This window comes from Monodon monoceros, unplaced genomic scaffold, assembly GCF_005190385.1.
Source record: "Monodon monoceros isolate NGI ecotype Baffin Bay Population unplaced genomic scaffold, NGI_Narwhal_1 Super_Scaffold_5, whole genome shotgun sequence".
In the NCBI taxonomy this organism is placed as follows: Eukaryota; Metazoa; Chordata; class Mammalia; order Artiodactyla; family Monodontidae; genus Monodon; species Monodon monoceros.
The window spans coordinates 80,704,794-80,728,049 of record NW_021703782.1 but is presented as its reverse complement, the minus strand read 5'-3'; the positions used below and the strand labels follow the sequence as shown (position 1 = coordinate 80,728,049).

The 23,256-nt window shown below is 43.8% G+C and overlaps 1 protein-coding gene across 2 annotated transcripts in view; it reads right to left on the bottom strand.

Annotated features, from left to right (window-relative positions):
• Nucleotides 1-22,044, bottom strand: part of TGFBR1 (transforming growth factor beta receptor 1) — an 84,209-nt gene extending 62,165 nt beyond the window's left edge. The window contains exon 1 of one of the 2 annotated variants that reach the window (XM_029201691.1): nt 21,889-22,044. In XM_029201691.1, the coding sequence (XP_029057524.1) occupies nt 21,889-21,973 (85 nt within the window). In that variant the 5' untranslated portion in view covers nt 21,974-22,044. The remainder of the gene's footprint in view (nt 1-21,888) is intronic. The other variant, XM_029201689.1, reaches the window with a different exon arrangement.
• Between the last annotated feature and the right edge of the window lie 1,212 nt (nt 22,045-23,256).

Genomic DNA, 23,256 nt, shown 5'->3' with positions numbered 1-23,256 from the left:
CTGACCCCGCCGAGAGGGGCGCGTCTCCAGCCAGGGTGGCTTTGGAAGGGGAGCTACTTGAAGCTTGGTGTTGGGAAAGGAGGACTAACATGTGGGAGTGCTCGTCTTTCGTGCTTCTGGGAAGTGTTGAAGGGAATCCCGTAACCAGAGCTTACGATGTTTTCGTAGTAGAAACTTGAACGTTTGCTCACTATGCGGGGGTGGAATGTTTGAATGGAAATGAACTCTGAATTGCTCAAACGCTTTTATTTCCTCGAAGGAACCTCGTAGAGATGTTCCTTTCTTGATGACAGTAGTTTGAATCCGGCGGTCTGTGTAGCTGGTTTTCGAGGGAATGTTTCCTGGTTTTCCAAATGTTAAATTAGGATGGGGTATGTGGTAGTCACCTACTCGCGGAAGGAGAAGTGAAAAACTTGTAGCATCCCAGGTGATTTATACTAGAAACTGAAATATAGAGCCTTAGTGTAAGCACTAAGATAAAGTGAAAGTACGTTTTCTGGTCGGTAATTGAAACACCAAATGTTTTAAAACAAAAATTTCAAGACTTAGGGTGCCAATTATTATTAATAGCTACTGTCTTTAAGAGCTTACTATGATGTAGATGCATAAAGACACCAAAGTACATTATCTAATCCTCACAACTAAACACTTAGGGCTGGTGGCATTGCCCACTTTTATTTATTTATTTATTTATGTCTTGTGTGGTTTCGTTCTGTGCGAGGCTTTCTCTAGTTGCGGCGGCGCGGGCATCTTCATCGGGTGCGCGGGCCTCTCACTGTCGCGACCTCTCTTGTTGTGGAGCACACGCTCCAGAACGCGCAGGCTCAGTGTTGTGGCTCACGGCCTAGTTGTCTCCGCGGAATGTTGGATCTTCCCAGACCAGGGCTCGAACCCGTGTTCGCTGCCTGGGCGGCAGATTCTAACCACTGCGACCACCAGGGAAAGCCTGCCCCATCTTTAGAGCTGAGAAAAGCTGAGGTGTGGAGAGGCTAGTACTCAATTATTAACGAGCTGGAGGTAGTACATGAGGGTTCAGTGTTTCCAAAACCTTACACATTAATATATAAAACTCACTGTTCTGCATAGGCCATTTTCTTTTTTTAGTCCTCTATAGTGATCTTTATTATTTCACTTTTAGATTTTTGTCTCACCAATTAGAAAAAAAGGTTGGCTGCTTTCTGATCCTAGTTACATTCTTTTTGCTGGCCTGCCCCACGCAGTGGTATCTAAATTCCCCAACCAGACCGACCCGTGCCCCCTGACAGTGGAAGTGCCAAACCCTAACAACTCCTAGTACAGTCTTGGTCCCTATACACTGCGGCCTACATTAGAGGAAAAAAATGGAGTTTGACATTGGCATGCGAAGGGGGGACAAGATAAATGTGTGGACAGGTGGGGAATCAATAGAGTTATGCATCGAGAAAAGAACATGTCCACACCACTATTAACTCAAGTAGCGTAGTCACTCTTCTCACACTAGCTTAGCACACAAAAGTGTCGGGTAGTCATAGCATCAGTATGGAATTAATAGATGTACAGAGTATGGCTCAGTCCATGCCTGAGGAGGCTTACAGACTACTGGCATGCTACAATACAAAGCCAATCCAGGGCTATTATTATGCTTAAGTCTAGAACTACTCAAGCGGTGCCGTTCTCATTGATTATGTTGATGGTTCCTTCATCCTTTCATATTTCTGAAGAAGCGCAAATGCTTTTTTAAAAATTTATAATTTGGTTCCTTTTTAAGCGTTTGCAGTTGTCCTTATTGTTGCTCGGCATTCAGTTTGTATTTCTCTGCCCGCTTATGCTCTCTCCAAACATAGATTTCTCTAGCGGAAATGGTTCCTGTCGTGGTAAACAGTTTAGTACCACTATGGCTACATATATATTCCTGGGTGAGGAATGGCTTCTTTCTGCCATTTCATAACTTTTCTCAAACATTGCCTAAACCCAATCTTATTTACATTAATTGCCTCTTGAAGGTTTGTCCTTTCTTCATATGCAGCCATCAGTTAGTGGCATGTATCCCTTCAAATCCATGCTGTCCAGATGTTTTCTCATCACATAGGCTTTTTTATAGGCTGCTGCCAACTTAATCGTCCTCAGCCATTCCCCACAAAGGGGTTTCGAAGATTACATTTGTATTCAGTGATTAGAGCAGGTAATTGGGAGGGCTTAGGATTAGGGCAGTCTCTGGGGGATCCATACCAAGAGATCTCACATCCCACTACTGCAAACCCTGATTCCAGCGTTTTCTATTTTACCACCCGCTAATGACTTTCAGCCTTTTCCACTAATATGGAATTTTGCCCCCTTTTGGGATTGAGGAGAGACGTTCTCAGTCATGAATTCCTATACTGCTTTAGTTGTGAACTATTATTTTCCCTGAACTGTCTAGAACTTACCTTCGTGTGTCTATTTCTACATGTTGCACTGTTACTTAAAAATACTCTCGAACGGGCTGCTAAGTACCCGAGGCAAGGATCAGCCTTTTATTTCTTTTATGGTCTCAGAAACTAGCACTCCAGTTTTAGATTTGTTCACTAAATGCTTGTTGTTTAAATAATTCTGTTGGACTTGAGTATTCCTTAGTTTATACTGTTAATAAATCCAGTTTATACAAAATGGAGAATTCTGTGTACCAATCAGGAAAAGCATGTGATGTGGTAATAAAAGAAGCAGTTGGTTATGAGATTTGGTTATTAGCCCCCCCCCCCCCCCAACTTTCGATATGCGAAAATGGGATGATACCATTGGTCTGTTTATGAGATTGTGAAGATCAAATTGAGAAAGAATTTGTAGTGGCATTTGAGGTTGTCTATTTTGTATTGTATTAATGAGGAGGGCTGAGGTTCAACCAGCAATTACCACTGGGCCATGTGTGTTTGATTGGTTAGACATTTTTCTGATGGGTTTGGTACCACTGGGGTTCTAGGTGGTTAATAATTTAATATCACCCCTTGCCGAGAGGCATCAGTATTTCAAAGATGGGAGTGCACAAGTATTCTAGACTGAAGTGACTGGGGGAGGCTTCATGGAGCATTTAGACTTAAACTGACTTTGAAGTGGCTAGAATTCGGTTGGGCAGAGGGGGGATTTGATGAGTGTTCAGCTTCTCTTGACAGCTGTGTCCCCTAGCTCCCAGGGCATGGAAGCAAAAGCTTCTTTGTTTGGCTGCGCAAGTTTACTATTATAGCGTAATTCCTTATTCTGAAATGTGGGGTTTGGATATAGTAACCACTGTTATTTTTTGGCAAATTCTAAAAAATTCTCTAATATGTGGACTGGAAACAGAAGGTAATCTAAGTGGGATGAGTAATTAATGGGATGACCCCAGGGCTGGCATTCAAATGTTGAAAGTCATAACATCACTGAGTTTACAATGGAAAGAGACTCTAGAGGTTAGGTTGAATTTCTCAGGGTGTGGGCAGAAACCAGGACAGGAATTTGGACTTTTGATCTAGATCTGTGTCCTATATGGCAGTTAAAATTTGAAGGATTTCGGAGAGGGGAGGAACAGAGTTCATGGAGTGACTACCTAAGTGAAAGGGGTTTTACCTGGAATTGCACAGAGAGTAAAGAAAAGGTGGTTCTGAAAGTGGGAGGGAGGGGGAATAATTGTAGGTTTAAAGTCCTCAAAAAGGTCAGTACCTGTTTATAATGCTGAAAAAGGGCCTGGTGTAGTGCTTTTTTTTTTTTTTTTTTTTTTTTTTGCGGTAGAGGCGCTCACTGTTATGGCCTATCCCGTTGCGGAGCACGGCTACGGATGCGGCAGGCTCAGCGGCCATGGCTCACGGGCCCAGCCGCTCTGCGGCTGTGGGATAATCCCGGATGGGGCACGAACCCGCGTCCCTGCATCGGCAGGTAGACTTCTCAACCACGCAGGGAAGCCCGTGTAGTGATTATGATTGCGAAAAGTCGGCTTAAGTAGTTTGGGAAATTTTGGTTAATTGAAGTGGAGTAATCGAAAGGCCTTGTAGCACATGGTTAGGTTTAGAATTGTAGATGATCTACTTTGTGTTGAATTAATGGGGGGAGGAGCTTCCCTGGTGGCACAGGTGAAGAAATCCACCTGCAAGGCAGGGAACAGGGTGCGAGCCCTGGTAAGGGAGGATTACATAAACATGAAGTGGAGGCAAACTAAAAGCTCAGTGCCACCACAACTATGGAGCCTGTGCTCTAGAGCCCTGAGCACAACACCTGAAGCCCATGCATTCCTAAACAAGAGAAGCCACCTTAATGAGAAGCTCCTTGCACCACAACGAAGAGTAGACCCTGTCACAGCAACTAGAGAAAGCCTGGCCAGCAACGAAGACCCAGCACAGACAAAAATAAATACATAAATAAATATAAATTAAAAAAAAGAAATTAAATGGTGGAACGAAAATGTTCAAAATAATGAAGAAGGAGATAAATCTGTTCCTGTGGTGAAGGATGCTCCGGTGAGACTTTTGTTGACAGCTTCTCCTAGGCTAATTGAAAAACAGTTGCCTGAACTCAATGCTGTTCTAGTACAGTTGTATTGTATCAGATATGTCATGTAAATGAAGGGGTTTGAAATGCAAGTATCTATGGATGGCCCTTTTGAGATGAGAGAACATGTCTTTTCAAACCACAGAATCCCTGAACATGTCAAAAAACCTCATGCCTTTTGCGGTTCTTTTTGGGTCAGGCTTGCATAATGCAAACTTTTTCTGAAAGACTGGACGCTGGTTTGATACCATGTGATTGGGTCACATCTTCGCTTCCTGGTTCTGGGGAATTGACAGCAGATGGGGGCATGGTTCTCAGGAAATTTTCATGTCTGTTACTAGAACTGGCTGAAAAAAACTTTGGAATCGTCTTCAAAATTTATAGTCTGCCCTCTTGACCCCAGCCTAACTGAAATACTTAGGAGAATATTTATCATTACTTAATGTAATTTCTCAATATCAAATCTAAGCAGTTTCCTATAAAACCTTAAGATTTTGTTCTGATACGCTGATTAGAGTCCAGATTTAGCTGTACAGTGAGTCCAAAAAAACTGCAAGTAAGTTTCTTATGCGTTACCCTTTTTACATGTGAACTTAACGATGATTGGACTTGTAGCTTTTGCCTTAGACACTTTCTCAAAAACCACTAGCAGAGTAAGTCTGATGGTTTTTATGGGTCAAATTTTATAGGATCAGATCTGGGCATTTTGTAAAGCTGATCCTTCATTTTGGCACAGCTGAGAGCAATATACATTGATACAGAATGATTTATAACAAAATATATGGACTTGCAGGATGTACACACAGGTTGCTTGACATTTCTGTGAAGGTTCAGTGGTCCTGCATCTTTATCAGTCTGTAAGGAATATATTTTAAGAATGTGCTGGAATCTACCTGCCTGTCTCATTAATTCGCATAAACCAGCCTGGATGATAGTGTGGAATAGTACAAAGAAGCTTCTTTTGTGTACAGTTAATTCAAACGACTCTCTTTTTTTTAAAAATTAATTAATTAATTAATTTTTTTCGTACGCGGGCCTCTCACTGTTGTGGCCTCTCAAGTGGCGGAGCACAGGCTCGGACGCGCAGGACGCAGCGGCCATGGCTCAAGGGCCCGCTCTTGCGGCATGTGGGATCTTCCAGACCGGGGCAGAACCGTGTCCCCGAATCGGCAGGAGGACTCTCAACCACTGCGCCACCAGGGAAGCCCCTGTAGTTCATATTTTAATCATAACGACATTGTAAAAGGAAGGACAATGCCTTCAGATGGAAACAGATAGTGCCTAAAAAAGTAGGCCAACCACTGAGATCAATAATGATTGGGCATTACCATGTGCATACCATTAACTCCATGAGCTGGGTGGCAGAGTTGTCAGGAGTTTGCTCAGATTGGAACTAGTTTGTTCCTATGAAAGTTGTAAATAGAAGAGCTTCTTGCTGTTCCATTTTACAGACGGAAATGAGGTCATGATGTTAAGGAAGGTGGCGCACTGTGTTTAACCTTTGCAGAGTGTGTACTCTTTCCTTACATCATGCGGCTTTAATACACAGTCATATTCTTATAATGCTCATTTTGTCAGGAAGGTTTTCTTCCTTCCTCCTCCTCCCCTCCTTTTTCCTCTTCCTTCTTCTTTCTTCCACCATGAAGAATATGCTTAAGCTTGTCTTATACAGTTTGCATATTGGCAACTGACAGCTACTCAGATGCTTGCAGTCTTCTTGAGTTATAGTTTTAGGTATTCGAATCTCTCCAATGATTCTAATGTGGTTGATCCTACTATTTGTGGTTGATTATATTCATAGCAGACTCTTTGCTTATCAAATTAAAAATAGGCACGACCTGAAATTTGAATCAGGAGAGAACAAAAGCTATTACATTGTCCATCGTTAACATTTGGCTTCTTCTATCCCCTTGACATTTTTTGGATAATATAATCATTCTTTAATCATTCTGTCTCAATAGTTATAAAGCTAATAAAATGTTTTAAGATGGCAGAGATTGGCTTGTAGAAGAAATAGTCAGTTAATCTAGCAAATATTTAGTAATGGTCAACTCAGTGGGAGGTATGAAAAAGGACCCACCTGCTTTTCAAGGAGGTATGGATGCTGGGAAATAAGATACAGATTCAGTAACCCCCCTAGCAACCCAGGGATTGCTCTCTAGGGTGATAGGACTTGATACTTGGCCTGGCGAATAGGTAAGGGTTAGAGCGGAGAGGGCAGAGGGAAAAGTACTCATAGGTAGGGCGAGGAGGAGGTGAGTGAAGAAGGAGCATGCTAAGTTTAAAATTTTAGGGGGAGGAATGGAAGTCATGATTAAAGGGTGGGCTCAGAGAATTATGAACCTTGAAAATGAAATCAGGAAAAAGAATGTTTAAGCACCACATGAGGAAATGGAGTAGGGGGCTACCCTAGGAGTTTTTGGAGTAGGTATGCTGCCTTGGAAGGGAGTGAAGGTGCTCTGTGACATTTTAAAGAAATAGGAGGAGCTGGTAGTCTGCCTTGCATGGTGTTGCCTTGCATGCAGGCTTGGGCTTCTCCACCTACCTCTTCTGGTCTTTGCTCACAGGCACCGTTCTCTCAAAGAGGCTTACCCTGACCACCCTTTGTAATTGTCAGTACCTTGCTTGGCTTTTTCTTTCTTTCTTCTTTCTTTTTTTTGGTTTTGTGGTACACGGGCTCTCCCATTGCAGAGCACAGGCTTCCGACGCACAGGCGCAGCAGCCATTGCTCACGGGCCCAGCTGCTACTGGGCAGTGGGATCTTCCCAGAAAGGGGCACGAACACGTGTCCCATGCATCAGCAGGCTGATGCTCAACAACTGCGCCACCAGGGAAGCCCTGCTTTTTCTTTTTTATACACGACCTTCTGAAAACAGTATTTACTATCATATTACGTTATTTTACTATGTTTATGGTTGCTAACTACTAGGATATTAAGCTTCATGAAAGTGTATATCTTTGTTTTCTTAATCAGTGTATTAGAGTGCAAAGAAAGTTGCCTGGGCATCGTAGGCACTCAGTAAATATTTGTTCAATGGCAGTCAGTGGCTCTTAAAAAAAACTGTAAAAGGGTGGAGGTACACAAGTTAAGAAGGACTCCAAGAAGTAAAAAAAGAATGGACTCCAGGATTTTTATACCTATTATAATGCCCTTTAACTAGTAGGGAATTTGGTGAGAGAAAGATAGAAGGGAAGTGAATTCTGATTGAGCATGTTGAGTTTGAGGTGAAAGTGGGATAGGCAAGGGAAATGGTTCAGTAGGCCGAAACAGTATTAAGACTGGAACATGGTTGGAATGGGAGAGGACTGAGGCAGAGAAAATGATTATCCAGCATTTCTTCCACCCATTTTCTTTTGGATTCTCAGGCCCCGCAACCACCTTAAGTGGAGTATTTATTTTGATCCTGAATTCCGGGCTTAGGATGTGGAGCCTTGCTCAGTTCACTGTGAGCTTCTCACTCCCAGTTGCAGGTCCATGTTTTGGGTACCCCACACCTACCCCCCACCCCCACGCAAAAAGTATATGTTCAGAATCATTGTGAACTTCTGGTTCTACTGAAATTGGCCTTTAGGCTATGCTGCTTTCTCTGACAGTAATATGAGGACTTCGGGAATCTGCTCTGGTTCCTGCTGCGGTACAAGAGCGGGAGTTTCTTGTTTGAGGCAGCATTTACCTCCAACTGGCTTCACCTCACCGTTGTGACGGTTAATAGGTGTTACATTACTGTCTCTGGGCTTCATGAGGGCAATATTGTTAAGCTTTTCATGCCTACTGTTTTTCTCTGTGAACCAAACAATGGTGCACTTGTAAATATCTTAGACCATCTTTATTTCTCTTTGGATGATCTAACTTATTTGTTTTTCCTTCCAATTTGAAGGCATTAAATCATGTGGATTGGTTGCCAGAAGTGTAATAAAAATCTTTATGGGACACAGGTTTAAGAGCCCCCACATATTTGTCTGGGCATTAGATGCTAATCGGTGTGGCTCTTTGTCTGGCATTAGATTTATCGGGTGTCTCTCTGGGGGCCACTTTTCGCAAGGAGGATAACACCTAACTTAAATGATGATTGTGGAAGATAATATGTATCAATAGAGTGTTTATAGAGTACTAGCACATAGCCTGATACTGATAAATATTCATAAATGAGACAACATAAATAAGTGAAGGAAATGCTTGTGGAGAGGAAATACATGTCTGTGTAATGAGACTATGATTAATTGGAGATGAGAGGCAGATTTCACTCAATGTAGAAAGGACTTTGTATCAATGGGAAGCTGTCATGAAGTGGACGTTATAAGGTGTTATGTTCTGTCACTGGAAATATTCGGCAGCAGGTGGGAGGCAGAGGATAACCTTCTGTCCAAGAGGTATAGAACACAGTTCTGCATGTGAGAGTATGGAATTGATATCTCCAAGCTCTTCTTCTATCCCGAATTCTGTACATACGGGTAGGCCAGGCTTCCTTGCTCCTTGTTTTAGCCCGCATACAGGATCTCAACGTCCCTAGCATTCACGGCTTCAAGATGAGCACGGTTTATAATTATCTTATTGTATGGGAACAATTATTCAGTGCTTGGCTTGTCCTTGGCCGTTTTCTATAAAAGAATTTAGGACGCTTGAAATAAAAATAGATGCAGTAAGCCAAAATAGTGATCAGAAGGATAAGGGAATCAAATAAGTAAAAGAGGAAAAGAAAAGAGAAAAATTACGCTATAACTTTTCCTGAGGAAAGCTTTAGTAGTTGAGCAAAATATTAAAATTTCGAGTTTTCAAGGATTGAGGGCAATAAGGGAACCCTGAGAGTTACATAGATATCAGTGCCTGTTGTGAGAACCAAATGAGGGAGAATGCCACCTTCCTTAATAAAATGGAGCCCCCAAACCGAAGAATGCAATGCGGGAGAAGTTCCAAGTGTTAAAAGAGTTCCCTGGAACTGGCAGCCCTGATTTGTTCGCCTTCCTTTAATAGGTGTGAGGATGCGTTAGTGCTGCGGCTACCATTGTTTCTGTACTCTAAGGACACACTCGTTTTACCTTAATGCCAGTGGAACATGCTGATATAAGGCTGGATGTTTAAATCAAGCTATCCTAAAAGTATGGATAGAAAGCAAACATAAAAATATTCATCTGGTTTACAAAGACTATGTCTTCAGGTCTTATTTTTGGACTGTCATCATGTGGCAGACAGCGTCTGATACTGCCACCAAGGGAACTGAGCCAGAACATCGACCTCTTTTCCCACAGGCCCAGCTCAGGCAAGGTCAGGTGGTGTCTTTGCTTGGTTCCTGTTGAATAACTGCTCCTTCTGGGTGATGAATTATGGGAATGATGGACTTCATTTAGGAGAGACTGCACTTACCTAGAGAGCATGGCCCGATATATGTGGTTGTATAGTAACAATATTATATGAAAGATTACCCACGTATGTTACCATAAAGGACATTCTTTGGTGAGAGACATGCTTATTTCAATGGGAAAACAAGTTTCTCTATGCTCTTGAGCAGAATCTATTATAGAAATCTTTGTATAAGGGCATTGGAAAAAAGTGAAGAAATGTGGTTTATCACTCTCCATGACTTGAAGTGCATTCACTTGCCTTGCGTATTCTGCAGTTGCAGAGTTACGTTAGCCTGTCCAGTGTTTCCTTGTTATGATCAACAGGCTGGACGAACCTCATTATTTGTTCACTGCTTCAGGTATAACATTCCATTAGATACGAGGGTGACCTCCTGATTGATAATAGTTAGATTTATAGTTCTAGGAACCTGTGCAGGCATCCGGTTAACATTTCTACAAGATAAGATCTTTAAATATGTAATGGAAATAAAAAAATAGCTCCCATGCAGAAAAGCAAAGACAAATTTTTTTTTTACTAGAAATAAGGGACTAAGATACATATTTCCAGAGCACGGAAACATAGAGGAGATGAAACCGGAAGAGGAATAGAGAGATAAAGCAATAACAGGGGCGGGGACTGATACAAAAAAAAAAAAAGATGAAAGAGCGAGAGAAGCGCGAAGAGAGAGAGAGAGAGAAAAAAGAAATAAGCAAGAAAGAAAGCAGCGAAGCAGAGAGCGCGGAAGACGAAGCAGGGCGGTGTAGGGAGGAGAGAGGGAGGGAGGGAGGGGGAGGGGGGAGAGAGAGAGAGAGAGGAGAGAGGAGAGAGAGAGGGTAAGAGTTTGTGTGTTTGTATAAATGAAAAGCCACTGTTATTGCTTTTATCTCTATATTCCTCTTCAGGTTTATCTCCTCTATGTTCAGTGCTCTGAAATATGTATATTAGTCCTTATTTCTAGTAAAAAAAAAATTTGTCTTTGCTTTTCTGCATGGGAGCTATTTGTTATTTCCATACATATTTAAAGATCTTATATTGTAGAAATGTAACAGGATGCCTGCACAAGGTGTCCTAGAACTATAAATATACACTATTATGCAATCAGTGAGGTTCACACCTCGGAAATCTAGATGGAATGGTTATCCTGAAGCAAGTGAACAAAAATAAGGAGGTTCAGCCTGTTGATCAGAACAAGGAAACACTGGAACAGGCCTAAAGTAACTCTGCAACTGCAGAATACGCAAGGCAAGTGAATTCATTCAAGTCATGGAGAGTGATAAACCCAAATTCTTCACTTTTTTCCCAATGCCCCTTATACAAAGATTTCTATAATAGATTCTGCTCAAGAGCAGAGAGAAACTTGTTTTCCCCAGTGAAATAAGCATGTCTCTAACCAAAGAATGTCCTTTATGGTAACATACGTGGGTATCTTTCATATGAATATTGGGTTACTATACAACCAACATATATAGGGCCATGCTCTCTAGGTAAGTGCAGTCTCTCCTAAAGGAAGTCATCATTCCCATAATTCTTCACCCAGAAAGGAGGCAGTTATTCAAACAGGAAACCCAAGCAAAGACACACTCTGGACCTTGCTGAGCTGGGCCTGTGGGAAAAGAGGTAGATGTCTGGCTCAGTTCACTTGGTGGCAGTATTCAGACTCTGTCTGCCAAATGGAGACAGGCCAAAAGATAAGGACCTGAAGACAGAGTCTTTGTAAACCAGAATGAATAGTTTTATGTTGCTTTCTATCCATAGCTTTTAGGATAGCTTGATTTAAACATTCCAGCCTTATATCAGATGTTCCACTGGCATTAAGGTAAAACTAGTGTGTCCTTAGAGTACAGAATAAAAATGGTAGCAGCAGCACTAAACTGAATCCTCAAACATATTAAAGAGGAAGGCTGAGAACAAGAATCAGGGCTGCCAGGTCCTGGAACTCTTTTAACACTTGGAAATTCTCCCTGCATTGCAGTCTTCGTGTTTGGGGGCTCCATTTTATTAAGGAAGGTGGCAGTCTCCTCATGTGTTCTCAACAACAGGCAATGAGATCTATGCAAACTCTCAGGGTTCCCTTATTGCCCTCAATCCTGGAAAACTCAAAGTTAATTATTGTGCTCAACTACTAAAGCTTTCCTCAGGTAAAAGTTATAGCTAATTTTTCTCTTTCTTTTCCTCTTTTACTTATTGATTCTTATCCTTCTGATCACTAGTTTTGGCCTTACTGCATATATTTTTATTTCAAGCGTCCTAAATTCTTTTATAGAAAATGGCCAGAGGACAAGCCAAGCACTGAATAAATTTTTCCCATACAATAAGATAAAGTTATAAAACAGTGCTCATCTTGAAGCCGTGAATGCTAGGGAAGTTGAGAGCCTGTATGCTGGCTAAAAACAATGAGCAAGGAAGCCTGGACTACACCTGTAAGTACAGAATTCTGGGATAGAAGAAGAGCTTGGAGATAATCAATTCCATACTCTCACCTAATGCAAGAAATGTGTTCTACAACTTCTTGGACAGAAGGTTATCTCTGCCTCCCACCTCTGCCTGAATATTTCCAGTGACAGGGAACATAACACCTTATAATGTTCCACTTCATGACAGCTCCCATTGATACAAAGTCCTTTCTTACATTGAGTGAAATCTGCCTCTCAGTCTACCAATTAATCATAGTTCTTCATTACACAGACATGTATTTCCTCTTCCAAAAGGCATTCCTTCACTTATTTAAATGTATGTCTCATTTATTGAATATTTATCAGTATCAGGCTATGTGCTAGGTACTCTATAAACACTACTATTGATACATATTATCTTCACAATCATCATTTAAGTTAGGTGTTATCCTCTTGCGAAAAGTGAGCCCCAGAGAGACACACCGATTAGAATCTAATGCCAGACAAAGAGACACACCGATTAGAATCTAATGCCAGACAAATATGTGGGGGCTCTTAAACCTGTTCCCATAAAGATTTTATTACACTTCTGGCAACCAAGTCACATGATTTAAATGCCTTCAAAATTGGAAGGAAAACAAATAAGTTAGATCAATCCAAAGAGAAAAATAAAGATGGTCTAGAGATATGTACAAGTGCACCAGTGTTTGGTTCACAGAGAAAAACAGTAGCATGAAAAGCGTTTAACAATATTGCCATCAGGAAGCTCCAAGAGACAGTAAGGTAACACCTATTAACGTCACAACGGTGACGTGAAGCCAGTGGAGTAAATGCAGGCCTCAAACAAGAAACTCCCTCTCTTGTACCTCAGCCAGGAACCAGAGCAGATTCCCAGGAAGTCAGTCATATTACTGCAGAGAAAGCAGCATAGCCTAAAGGCCAATTTCAGTAGAACCAGAAGTTCACAAATGATTCTGAACATATACTTCTTTGGCGTGGGGGTGGGGGTAGGGGTGGGTAACAAAACATGGACCTGCAACTGGGAGTGAAGAATCTAACAGTGAACTGAGCAAGGCTCCACATCTAAGCCAGGAATTCAGGATCAAAATAAATACTCCACTTAAGGTGGTTTGCGGGGCATGAGAATCCAAAAGAATGGGGTGGAAGGAAATGCTGATAATCATTTCTCTGCCTAAGGTCCTCTCCCATTCCAACCATGTTCCAGTCTTATACTGTTGCTGCCTACTGAACCATTTCACTTGCCTATCCCACTTTCACCTCAAACTCAACATGCTCAAATCAGAATTCACTTCCCTTCTATCTTTCTCTCACCAAATTCCTTACTAGTTAAAGGCATTATATAGGTATAAAAATCCTGGAGTCATTCTTTTTTTACTTCTTGGAGTCCTTCTTAACTTTTGTACTCCACCTTTTTACAGTTAAGAGCCACTGACTGCCATTGAACAAATATTTACTGAGTGCCTACGATGCACCAGGCACTTTCTTTGCACTCTAGATACACTGATTAAGAAAACAAAGATATACACTTTCATGAAGCTTATATCCTAGTAGTTAGAAACAATAAACATAGTAAATAAGTAAATATGATAAGTAAATACTGTATTTCAGAAGGTAGTGTTAAAAAAAGAAAAAGCAGGGCTTCCCTGGTGGCGCAGTGGTTGAGAGTCAGCCTGCTGATGCAGGGGACACGGGTTCGTGCCCCGGTCTGGGAAGATCCCACGTGCCGCAGAGCAGCTGGGCCCGTGAGCAATGGCTGCTGAGCCTGTGCGTCCGGAGCCTGTGCTCTGCAATGGGAGAGGCCCGTGTACCACAAAAAAAAAAAAAGAAAGAAAGAAAGAAAGAAAAAGCAAAGCAAGGTAATGACAATTACAAAAGGGTGGTCAGGGTAAGCCTCTTTGAGAGAAAGGTGACATGTGAGCAAAGACATAGAAGAGGTGAGGGAGGAAGCCAAGAGCCTGCAGGCAAGGCAACAGCCATGCAAAGGCATGACTACCAGCTCCTCCTATTTCTTTAAAATGTCACAGAGCCACCCATTCACTCCATTCCCAAGGCCATCATACCTACTCCAAAAACTCCTAGGTAGCCACCCTACTCCATTTCCTCTGTGGTGCAGTTAAACATTCTTTTTCCTGATTTTCAAGGTTCATAATTCTCTGAGCCCACCCTTTAAATCATGAACTTCCATTCCTCCCCCTAAAATTTTTAAACTTAGCATGCTCCTTCTTCACTCACATCATCCTCCCCTACCTAGGAGTACTTTCCCTCTGCCCCTCATCCTCTCTAAACCCTACCTATTCTGCAAGGCACAAGATCAAGTCCTATCACCTCTAGAGAGCAATCCCTGTGGTTGCTATTACTGAATCTGTATTCGTATTTCCCCAGCATCATACTCCTTGAAAGCAAGTGTGGGTCTTTTTCTATACCTCCCACTGAGTTGACCATTACTAAATATTTGCTAAGATTAAATGAGCTATTTCTTCTACAAGCCAAAGCTCTGCCATCTTAAAAACATATTTATTAGCTTTGATAAACTATTGAGACAGAATGATTAAAGAATGATTATATTATACAAAAAAATGCAAAGGGGATAGAATAAGCCAAAATGTTAACGATGGACAATGATAGCTTTTTTCTCTTCTCTGATTCAAATTTTCAGGTCTGTGCCTATGTTAATTTGAGAAGCAAAGAGTCTGCTATGAATATAAATCAACACAAATAGTGAGGGATCAACCATCATTAGAATCATTGGAGAGATTCGAATTACCTAAAAATATAACGTCAAAGAAAGACTGCAAGCATCTGAGTAAGCTGCAGTTGCAAAGATGCAAACTGTAATAAAGACAAGCTGAAGCATATTCTCATGGTGAAGGAAAGAAGGAAGGAAGGAAGGAAAGAAGGGAGGGAGGGAGGAAGGAAGGAAGAAAACCTTCCTGACAAAATGAGCATTATAAGATATTTACTGTGTATGAAAGCAGCATGATGTAGAGGAAAGAGTACACACTCTGCAAAGGTTAAACACAGGCTCCACCATTCATTAACATCATGACCTCAGTTTCCTGGTCTGTAAAATGGAAACACAGAAGCTCTTCTATTTACAAACTTTCATAGGAACAAACTAAGTTCCAATCTGAGCAAACTCCTGACAACTCTGCCTACCCAGGCTGATGGAGTTAATGGTAATGCACAATGGTAATGCACAATCATTTGAGTCTCAGTGGTTGGACTACTGTTAGTCACTATCTGTTCCATCTGAAGCAGTGTCTTCCTTTTACAAATGTATTTATGATTAAAATATGAACGACAGGGCTTCCCTGGTGGCGCAGTGGTTGAGAGTCCTCCTGCCGATGCAGGGGACACGGGTTCGTGCCCCGGTCTGGGAAGATCCCACATGCCGCAGAGAGGCTGGGCCCGTGAGCCATGGCCGCTGAGCCTGCGCGTCCGGAGCCTGGGCCCCGCAACGGGAGAGGCCACAACAGTGAGAGGCCCGCGTACCGCAAAAAAATTAATTAATTAATTAATTTTTTAAAAAAAAGAGAGTCTTTTGGAAATTAACTGGTACAAAAGAAGCTTTTGTACTATTACACAACTATCATCCAAGGCTGGTTATGCGAATTAAATGAGACAAGGCAGGTAGAATTCCTAGCACATTCTTAAAATATATTCCTTACAGACTGATAAAATGATGCAAGGACCACTGAACCTTCACAGAAATGTCAAAGCAACCTGTGTGTACATCCTGCAAGTCATAATATTTTTGTTATAAATCATTCTGTATCATGTATATTGCTCTCAGATTGCCAAAATGAAGGAGCAGCTTTACAAAAGGCCAGATCTGATCTATAAAATTTGACCCATAAAACCAATCAGACTTACTCTGCCTAGTGTTTGAGAAAGTGTCTAAGGCAAAAAGCCTACAAGTCAATCAATCGTTAAGTTCACATGTAAAAAGGGTAACCATAAGAAACTTACTTGCAGTTTTGGACTAAAACTGTACAGCTAAACCTGGATCTAATTCAGCGTAGCAGCAAATCTTAATGTTTATGGAAACTGCTTAGATTTGATATTGAGAAAATTACATTAAGTAATGCATTAAATATTATCCTAAGTATTGCAGTTAGGCTGGGTCAAGACAGACTATAAATTTTGAGAAGATTCCAAAAGTTTTTTTCAGCCAGTTCTATGTAACAAGACATGAAAATTCCTGAGAAACATGCCAGCATCTGCTGTCAATTCCAGAACCAGGAAGCGAAGATGTGACCCAATCACATGGTATCAAACCAGCGTCCATCTGTTCAGAAAAAGTTGCATTATGCAAGCCATGACCAAGAAAGAACAGCAAAAGGCATGAGGTTTTTTGACATGTGCAGGGGATTCTGTGGTTTGAAAAGACATGTTCTCATATCAAAAGGGCCATCCATAGGATACTGGCATTTTCAAAACCCACTTCATTAGACATGAACATATCTGATACAATACAACTGTACTAAAGAACAGCATTGAGTTCAGGCAACTGTTTCAATTAGGCCTAGGAGAAGCTGTCAACAAAAGTCTTCACAGGAGCATCCTTCACCACAGGAACAAGATTTATCTCCTTCTTCATTATTTTGAACATGTTCGTTCCCCATTTAATTTCTTTTTTTAAATTTATTTATTTATTTATTTATTTTTGTCTGTGCTGGGTCTTCGTTGCTGTGCCAGGGCTTTCTCTAGTTGCTGTGAGCAGGGTCTACTCTTCGTTGTGGTGCAAGGGCTTCTCATTAAGGTGGCTTCTCTTGTTGAGGAGCATGGGCTTCAGTAGTTGTGGCTCACGGGCTCTAGAGCACAGGCTCAGTAGTTGTGGTGCACGGGCTTAGTTGCTCCACGGCATGTGGGATCCTCCCGGACCAGGGCTCGAACCCGTGTTCCCTGCATTGGCAGGTGGATTCTTAACCCCTGTGCCACCAGGGAAGCTCCTCCCCCATTTAATTTCAACAACAAAGTAGATCATCTAAAATTCTAAACCTAACCATGTGCTACAAGGCCTTTCGATTACATCCCACTTCAATTAAACCAAAATTTCCAAACTACTATAAGCCTACTTTTCTCAATCAATAAGCACTACACGGGCTTCCCTGCGTGGTTGAGAGTCTACCTGCCGATGCAGGGGACGCGGGTTCGTGCCCCAGTCCGGGAGGATCCCACATGCCGCAGAGCGGCTGGGCCCGTGAGCCATGGCCGCTGAGCCTGCGCATCCGGAGCCTGTGCTCCGCAACGGGAGAGGCCATAACAGTGAGAGGCCCGCGTACCGCAAAAAAAAAAAAAAAAAAAAAAAAAAAGCACTACACCAGGCCCTTTTTTCAGCAGTATAAAAAAGGTACTGACCTTCTTTTGAGGACTTTATAACCTACAATTATTCCCCCTCCCTCCCACTTTCAGAACTCACTTTTCTTAAGCTCTGTGAAATTCAAGGTAACTTCACTTAGGTAAGTCACTCCATTAACTCTGTTCCTCCCCCTCTCCAAATCCTTCACATTTTAAACTGCCATATAGGACACAAGATCTAGAATCAGAAAAGTCAAAGTTCCTGTCCTGGTTCTGCCCAACCCTGAGAAATTCACCTAACCTCTAGAGTTATGCTTTTCCATCTGTAAACTCAGTGATTTATGACTTTCAACATTTGAATGCCTAGCCCTGGTGGGCATCCCATTATATTACTCATCCCACTTAGATTACCTTTCTGTTTCCAGTCACATATTAGAGAATTTTTAGAATTTGCCAAAAAATAACAGTGGTTAATATATCCAAACCCCACATTTCAGAATAAGGAAATTAACTCTATAAAGAGTAACTTGCCAGCCAGACAATAGAAGCTTTTGCTTCCTGCCCTAGGGGAGCTAGGGGACACAGCTTACAAAGAGAGAGCTTAACACTCATCAAATCCCCCTCTCTGCCCAACCGAATTCTAGCCACCCTTCAAAGTCAGTTTAAGTCCTAAAGTGTCCAGGAAGCCTCCCCCAGTCACTTCAGTCTAGAATACTCACTTCCCTCTTTGAATACTGATGCCTCTCTGCAGGGGTGATATTAAAAGTATTAACAACTAGAACCCCAGTGGTACCAACCAATCAGAAAGAATGTCTAACCAATCAAAACACACATGGCCCAGTGGGAATTGCTGGTTGAACATCAGCCCTCCTATTAATAACAATACAAAATAGCAACCTCAAATGCCAATACAATTTTCTCATTTGATCTTCACAATCTCATAAACTAGACAAAGTAGGTATCATCCCCATTTTCTGCATATCTAGAAGTTGGGGCTAATAACCAAATCTAATAACCAACTGCTTCTTTTACCACATCACATGACTTTTCCTGATTGTACACAGAATTCTCAATTTTGTATAAACTGTATTTATTAACAGTATAAACACTAAAGGAATACTCAAGTCAAACAGAATTAATTTAAACAACAAGCATTTAAGTGGAACAGAATATAAAACATAGTGCTAGGTTCTGAGACCATAAAAGAAATAAAAGGCATGATCCTTGCCCTCTGGGTACTTATAACACGTTCGAGAGTATTTTTAAGTAACAGTGCAACATGGTAGAAATAGACAACACGAAGTGTAAGTTCTATACAGTTCAGGGAAATAAAGAGTTCACAAACTAAAGCAGTATAGGAAGTCAGGACTGAGAACTTCTCTCCTCATACTCCCAAAAGGGGCAAAATTAAATATGTAGTGAAAAGGCTGAAAAGTCAGGAGTGGGTGGAAAAATAGAAAACGCTGGAATCGAGGGTTTGCAGTAGTGGGATGTGAGATCTCTGGTTGGATACACAGAGACGGCCCTAATCATAAGCCTCAAGTACTGCTCTAAGCACTGAATACAAATGGGAAATCTCGTAAACCCTTTGTGGGGATGGCTGAGGAAGATTAGCTTGGCAGCAGCCTATAAAAAAGCCTAGGTGAGAGAAACTCTGGAAAGCAAATGGATTTGAGGGATAACAGGCAGAACTAAACTGATGGCTGCATATGAAGAAAGGACAAAACATTCAAGAGGCATTAATGTAAATAAGAGTTGGGTTTTAGGCATGTTTTGAAAGAAAAAGTTATGAAATGGCAGAAAGGAAGCATTCTCACACAGGATATATATGTAGCCATAGTGGTACTAAACTGTGTACCACGGACAAGGAACCAATTTCCCTAGAGAAATCTATGTTGGAGAGAGCAGAAGCTGGGCAGAGAAATACAAAACTGATGCCGAGACAATAAGGAACAACTGCAAACTCTTAAAAAGGAAGCCAAATTATAAATTTTAAAAAGCATTTGCGCTTCTTCAGAATATATGAAAGGATGAATGGAAACATCAACATAATCAAGGAGAACAGGCAGACCAATTGAGGTAGTCTAGACTTAAGCATAATAATAGCTCCTGGATTGGCTTTGTATTGTAGGCATGCCAGGGTAGTCTGTAAGCTCCTCCAGGGCATGGACTGAGCAATACTCTGTACATCTATTAAGTCCAATACTGATGCTTGAATACACGAACACTTTGTGTGCTAAGCTAGGTGGAGAAGAGTGAACTACGCTACTTGAGTTAATAGTGGTGTGGAAATGTTACTTATGCTCGATGCATAACTATATTGATTCTCCCACCTGTCCACACATTTATCTTGTCCCCCTTCTCAGGCCAATGTCAAAACTCCATTGTTTCCTCTAATGTAGGCCCAGTGTATAGGGACTCCAAGAATGTACTAGGAGTGGTTAGGGTTTGGCACTTCCACTGCAGGGGGCACGGGTCCGGTCCCTGGTTGGGGAATTTAGATACCACTGCGTGGCAGGGCCAGAAAAAAAGAATGTACTAGGAGTCAGAAAGAAGCCAACCTGTTTTTCTAATTGTGAGGACAAAAATCTAAAAGTGAATAATAAAGATCACTATTAGAGGACTAAAAAAGAAAAATGGGCTATGCCAGACAGTGAGGTGTATATATTAAGGTGTATAGGTTTTGGAAACACTGAACCCTCAGTGTACTAACTCCAGCTCTTAATAATTGAGTACTTAGCCTCTCCACACCTCAGTTTTCTCATCTATAAAATGGGGCAGGGCTTCCCTGGTGGCGCAGTGGTTGAGAATCTGCCTGCCAATGCAGCGGACACGGGTTCGAGCCCTGGTCTGGGAAGATCCCACATGCCGCGGAGCAACTAGGCCCGTGAGCCACAACTACTGAGCCTGCGCGTCTGGAGCTTGTGCTCCACAACAAGAGAGGTCGCGACAGTGAGAGGCCCGCGCACCGCGATGAAGAGTGGCCCCCGCTCGCCGCAACTAGAGAAAGCCCTCGCACAGAAACGAAGAACCAACACAGACATAAATAAATAAATAAATAAAATGGGGCAAATGCCACATAGCCCTAAGGGTTTAGTTGTGAGGATTAGATAATGTACTTTGGTGTACTTTATGCATCTACATCATAGTAAGCTCTTAAAAGACAGTAGCTATTAATAATAATTGGCACCCTAAGTCTTGAATTTTTTGTTTTAAAAACATTTGGTGTTCAATTACAGACACAGAAACGTACTTTCACTTTATCTTAGTTGCTTACACTAAGGCTCTATATTTCAGTTTCTAGTACTATAACCTGGATGCTAACAAAGTTTTTCACTTCTCCTTCCGCGAGGTAGGTGACGACCACATACCCCATCCTAATTTAACATTTTGGAAAACGCAGGAAACATTCCCTCGAAAACCAGCTACACAGACGACTGATTCAAACTACTGTCACTCAAGAAATGGAACATCTCTAGCGATGTTCCTTCGAGGAAATAAAAGCGTTTGATCAATTCAGAGTCATTTCCATTCAAACATTCCAAACCCCCGCAGAGTGAGCAAACGTTCAAGTTTCTACTACGAAAACAATCTGTAGCCTCTGGTTACTGGATTCACTTCAACACTTCCCCAGAAGCACGAAAGAAGAAGCACTCCGCACATGTTAGTGCCTCCTTGTCCTCACACAAAGCTTCACAGTAGCTCCCCTTCCAAAGCCACCCCTGGCTGGAGAAGCGGCCCCTCTCGGCGGGGTCAGGCCGGCGCCAAAGGCCAGGGCGGCCCTGCTGACCCGGGGGTCTCTGCCACACATCCCCCCCTCCCACTGCTAGGGGAGGCCCTGGAGGCTCAGAGCTCACACCCCGCCCTGGAAGCCTCCTCGGACCCCAATCCCTCCCGGGACCCCGGAGCCTGGAGCACCTACTCGTTCGGGGTGCGGTGCCCGGGACAACGCCACACAGCGCCCCGAGGGGAATGGGGAGCAGTCCCAGCTCTGCCGGTCCCGGCCAGCCTCACACCCTCCGGCCGTCGGCCCGCGCCCACTCGCTCCCCAGAGGGCAGCCCCCGACCCCGGACGGCTTCGCCCGACGCCACTTCCCCCGGAGAGCCGGCAGCCGGGGCGGCCGCGGGCTGCCGGGCAAGTCCACCCGCGCTCGGACCCAGGCCCTAGCCCCGCCTCCGCTCCCCACCCGCGGCTAGCGTGGCGGCGGCCCGAGCAGGAAAGCCCGGCCCCGGCCCAGGCGCCGCCACCTGCGCCCCCGGCCCCGCGCCATGTTTGAGAAAGAGAAGGAGCGAGCCAGAGGCCGGGCCCGGTCCGCGCGCCCCGAAGCCGCCCGCCAGTCCCGCCGCGCCGCCGCTCACCCGTCACCTCCGGGACCAGCGTTGCCACCGCCGCCAGCACGAGGAGGAGCAGCCGGGGACGCGGAGCAGCGGCCGCCGCCTCCATGGTCCCGCCGCCACCGCCTGTGGCCCGGCCCGGCCCGGCAGCCGCCTCGCCTCAGCAAACCTCGCCTCGCCCCACCTCCCCCGCCGCCGCGACGGCCTCGCTTCGGCCCTTTGTAACTGCTCCGGGGCTGCGCGTCCATTGGCTGCCGGGCTCCCGCCGGCCCCGCCTCCCCGCCGTCTGCGAACAGCCGAGCGGGACCCAACCCAGAGCCCCGCCTACGGGCCCTCTGGGCAGCCAATCCAGAGCCGCGGGCGCCTGGCCGCTGGCCACGCCCTCAGACTCCCCGCTGGGGGGACCCGCCAGACCCCTGCAGCTGTGGAAGCCGCTGGGAGTTCGGAGAAGGCCCAGTGGGAGCAGGGTCTAGCCGGCCCCGGTACTGCCTTGCCTCCAGCCACCGAGGGCACTGGGTGTGTCTGGGACGATGGGTGTGTCTGGGTGTGAGTCGCTTTAGGAAAAGGCTGTGGCTGCTCGACGCTCTTTTCTTCTAGCCTCTTTACTTCTCACCTAAGATCTGGTACTGAGCCTGATTCCCATTCACAGCCCTGCACCATCAATACCCGACACATTCACCCAGATCCTTAGTACCTTCAGGCAGGCTTCAACTTCCACTCCCCAGATCCTCGCCTCAACTTTCAACGCCCCCGCCCCAAGATCCTACCTCAGTGCCTTTCAGATGCGACCCAGTCTCCTGTTTCCTCCCACTGTCAGCGTCCACCCCCAAACCTAGATACCCCCCCAAAAAAATTCTGAAGCAAGTCTCCAAATCCTGGCCTCAGACCTCAAATCCCGAGCTCAGACACGCCCCCGAACTGCCTCCCGCCCCTCTCCGGAACTCAGCAGAGCCAGACTGGACTCCAAACCACAATCCTTTCCTCTTGCCCCTTCCTGATTCAGGTGGGAAAGGGAAGGTTCCCACCCTCATCCCCAAAGGAGAGGCATTCCCCCTTCTTAGCACGCAGCATCCCGAGGGCGGAGGAGGAGCAGTCATTACTTTGAGCCGCCTTTGACACGCCTGCACAATAATTCTGAGGTGTCACTAGAAACCCAAATAAACTCGGCTACGTTTTCATTCTGAATTCCTAATTTACTGTGAGACGCTCCACCCACCTTTCCTCCGGGACGCCAAAACAAGCTCCAGATTTATCACTCTTCCTGTCAGACTAGTCCTCTCTTCAGACACAAACACACATGAGGAGGCTGTTACATAGAACAGAGAACATTTTCCACAGAACCTTTTAGGGAGAAAATTTTATTTTCTGTGCGATTTGAACTTGGAGTTAAAA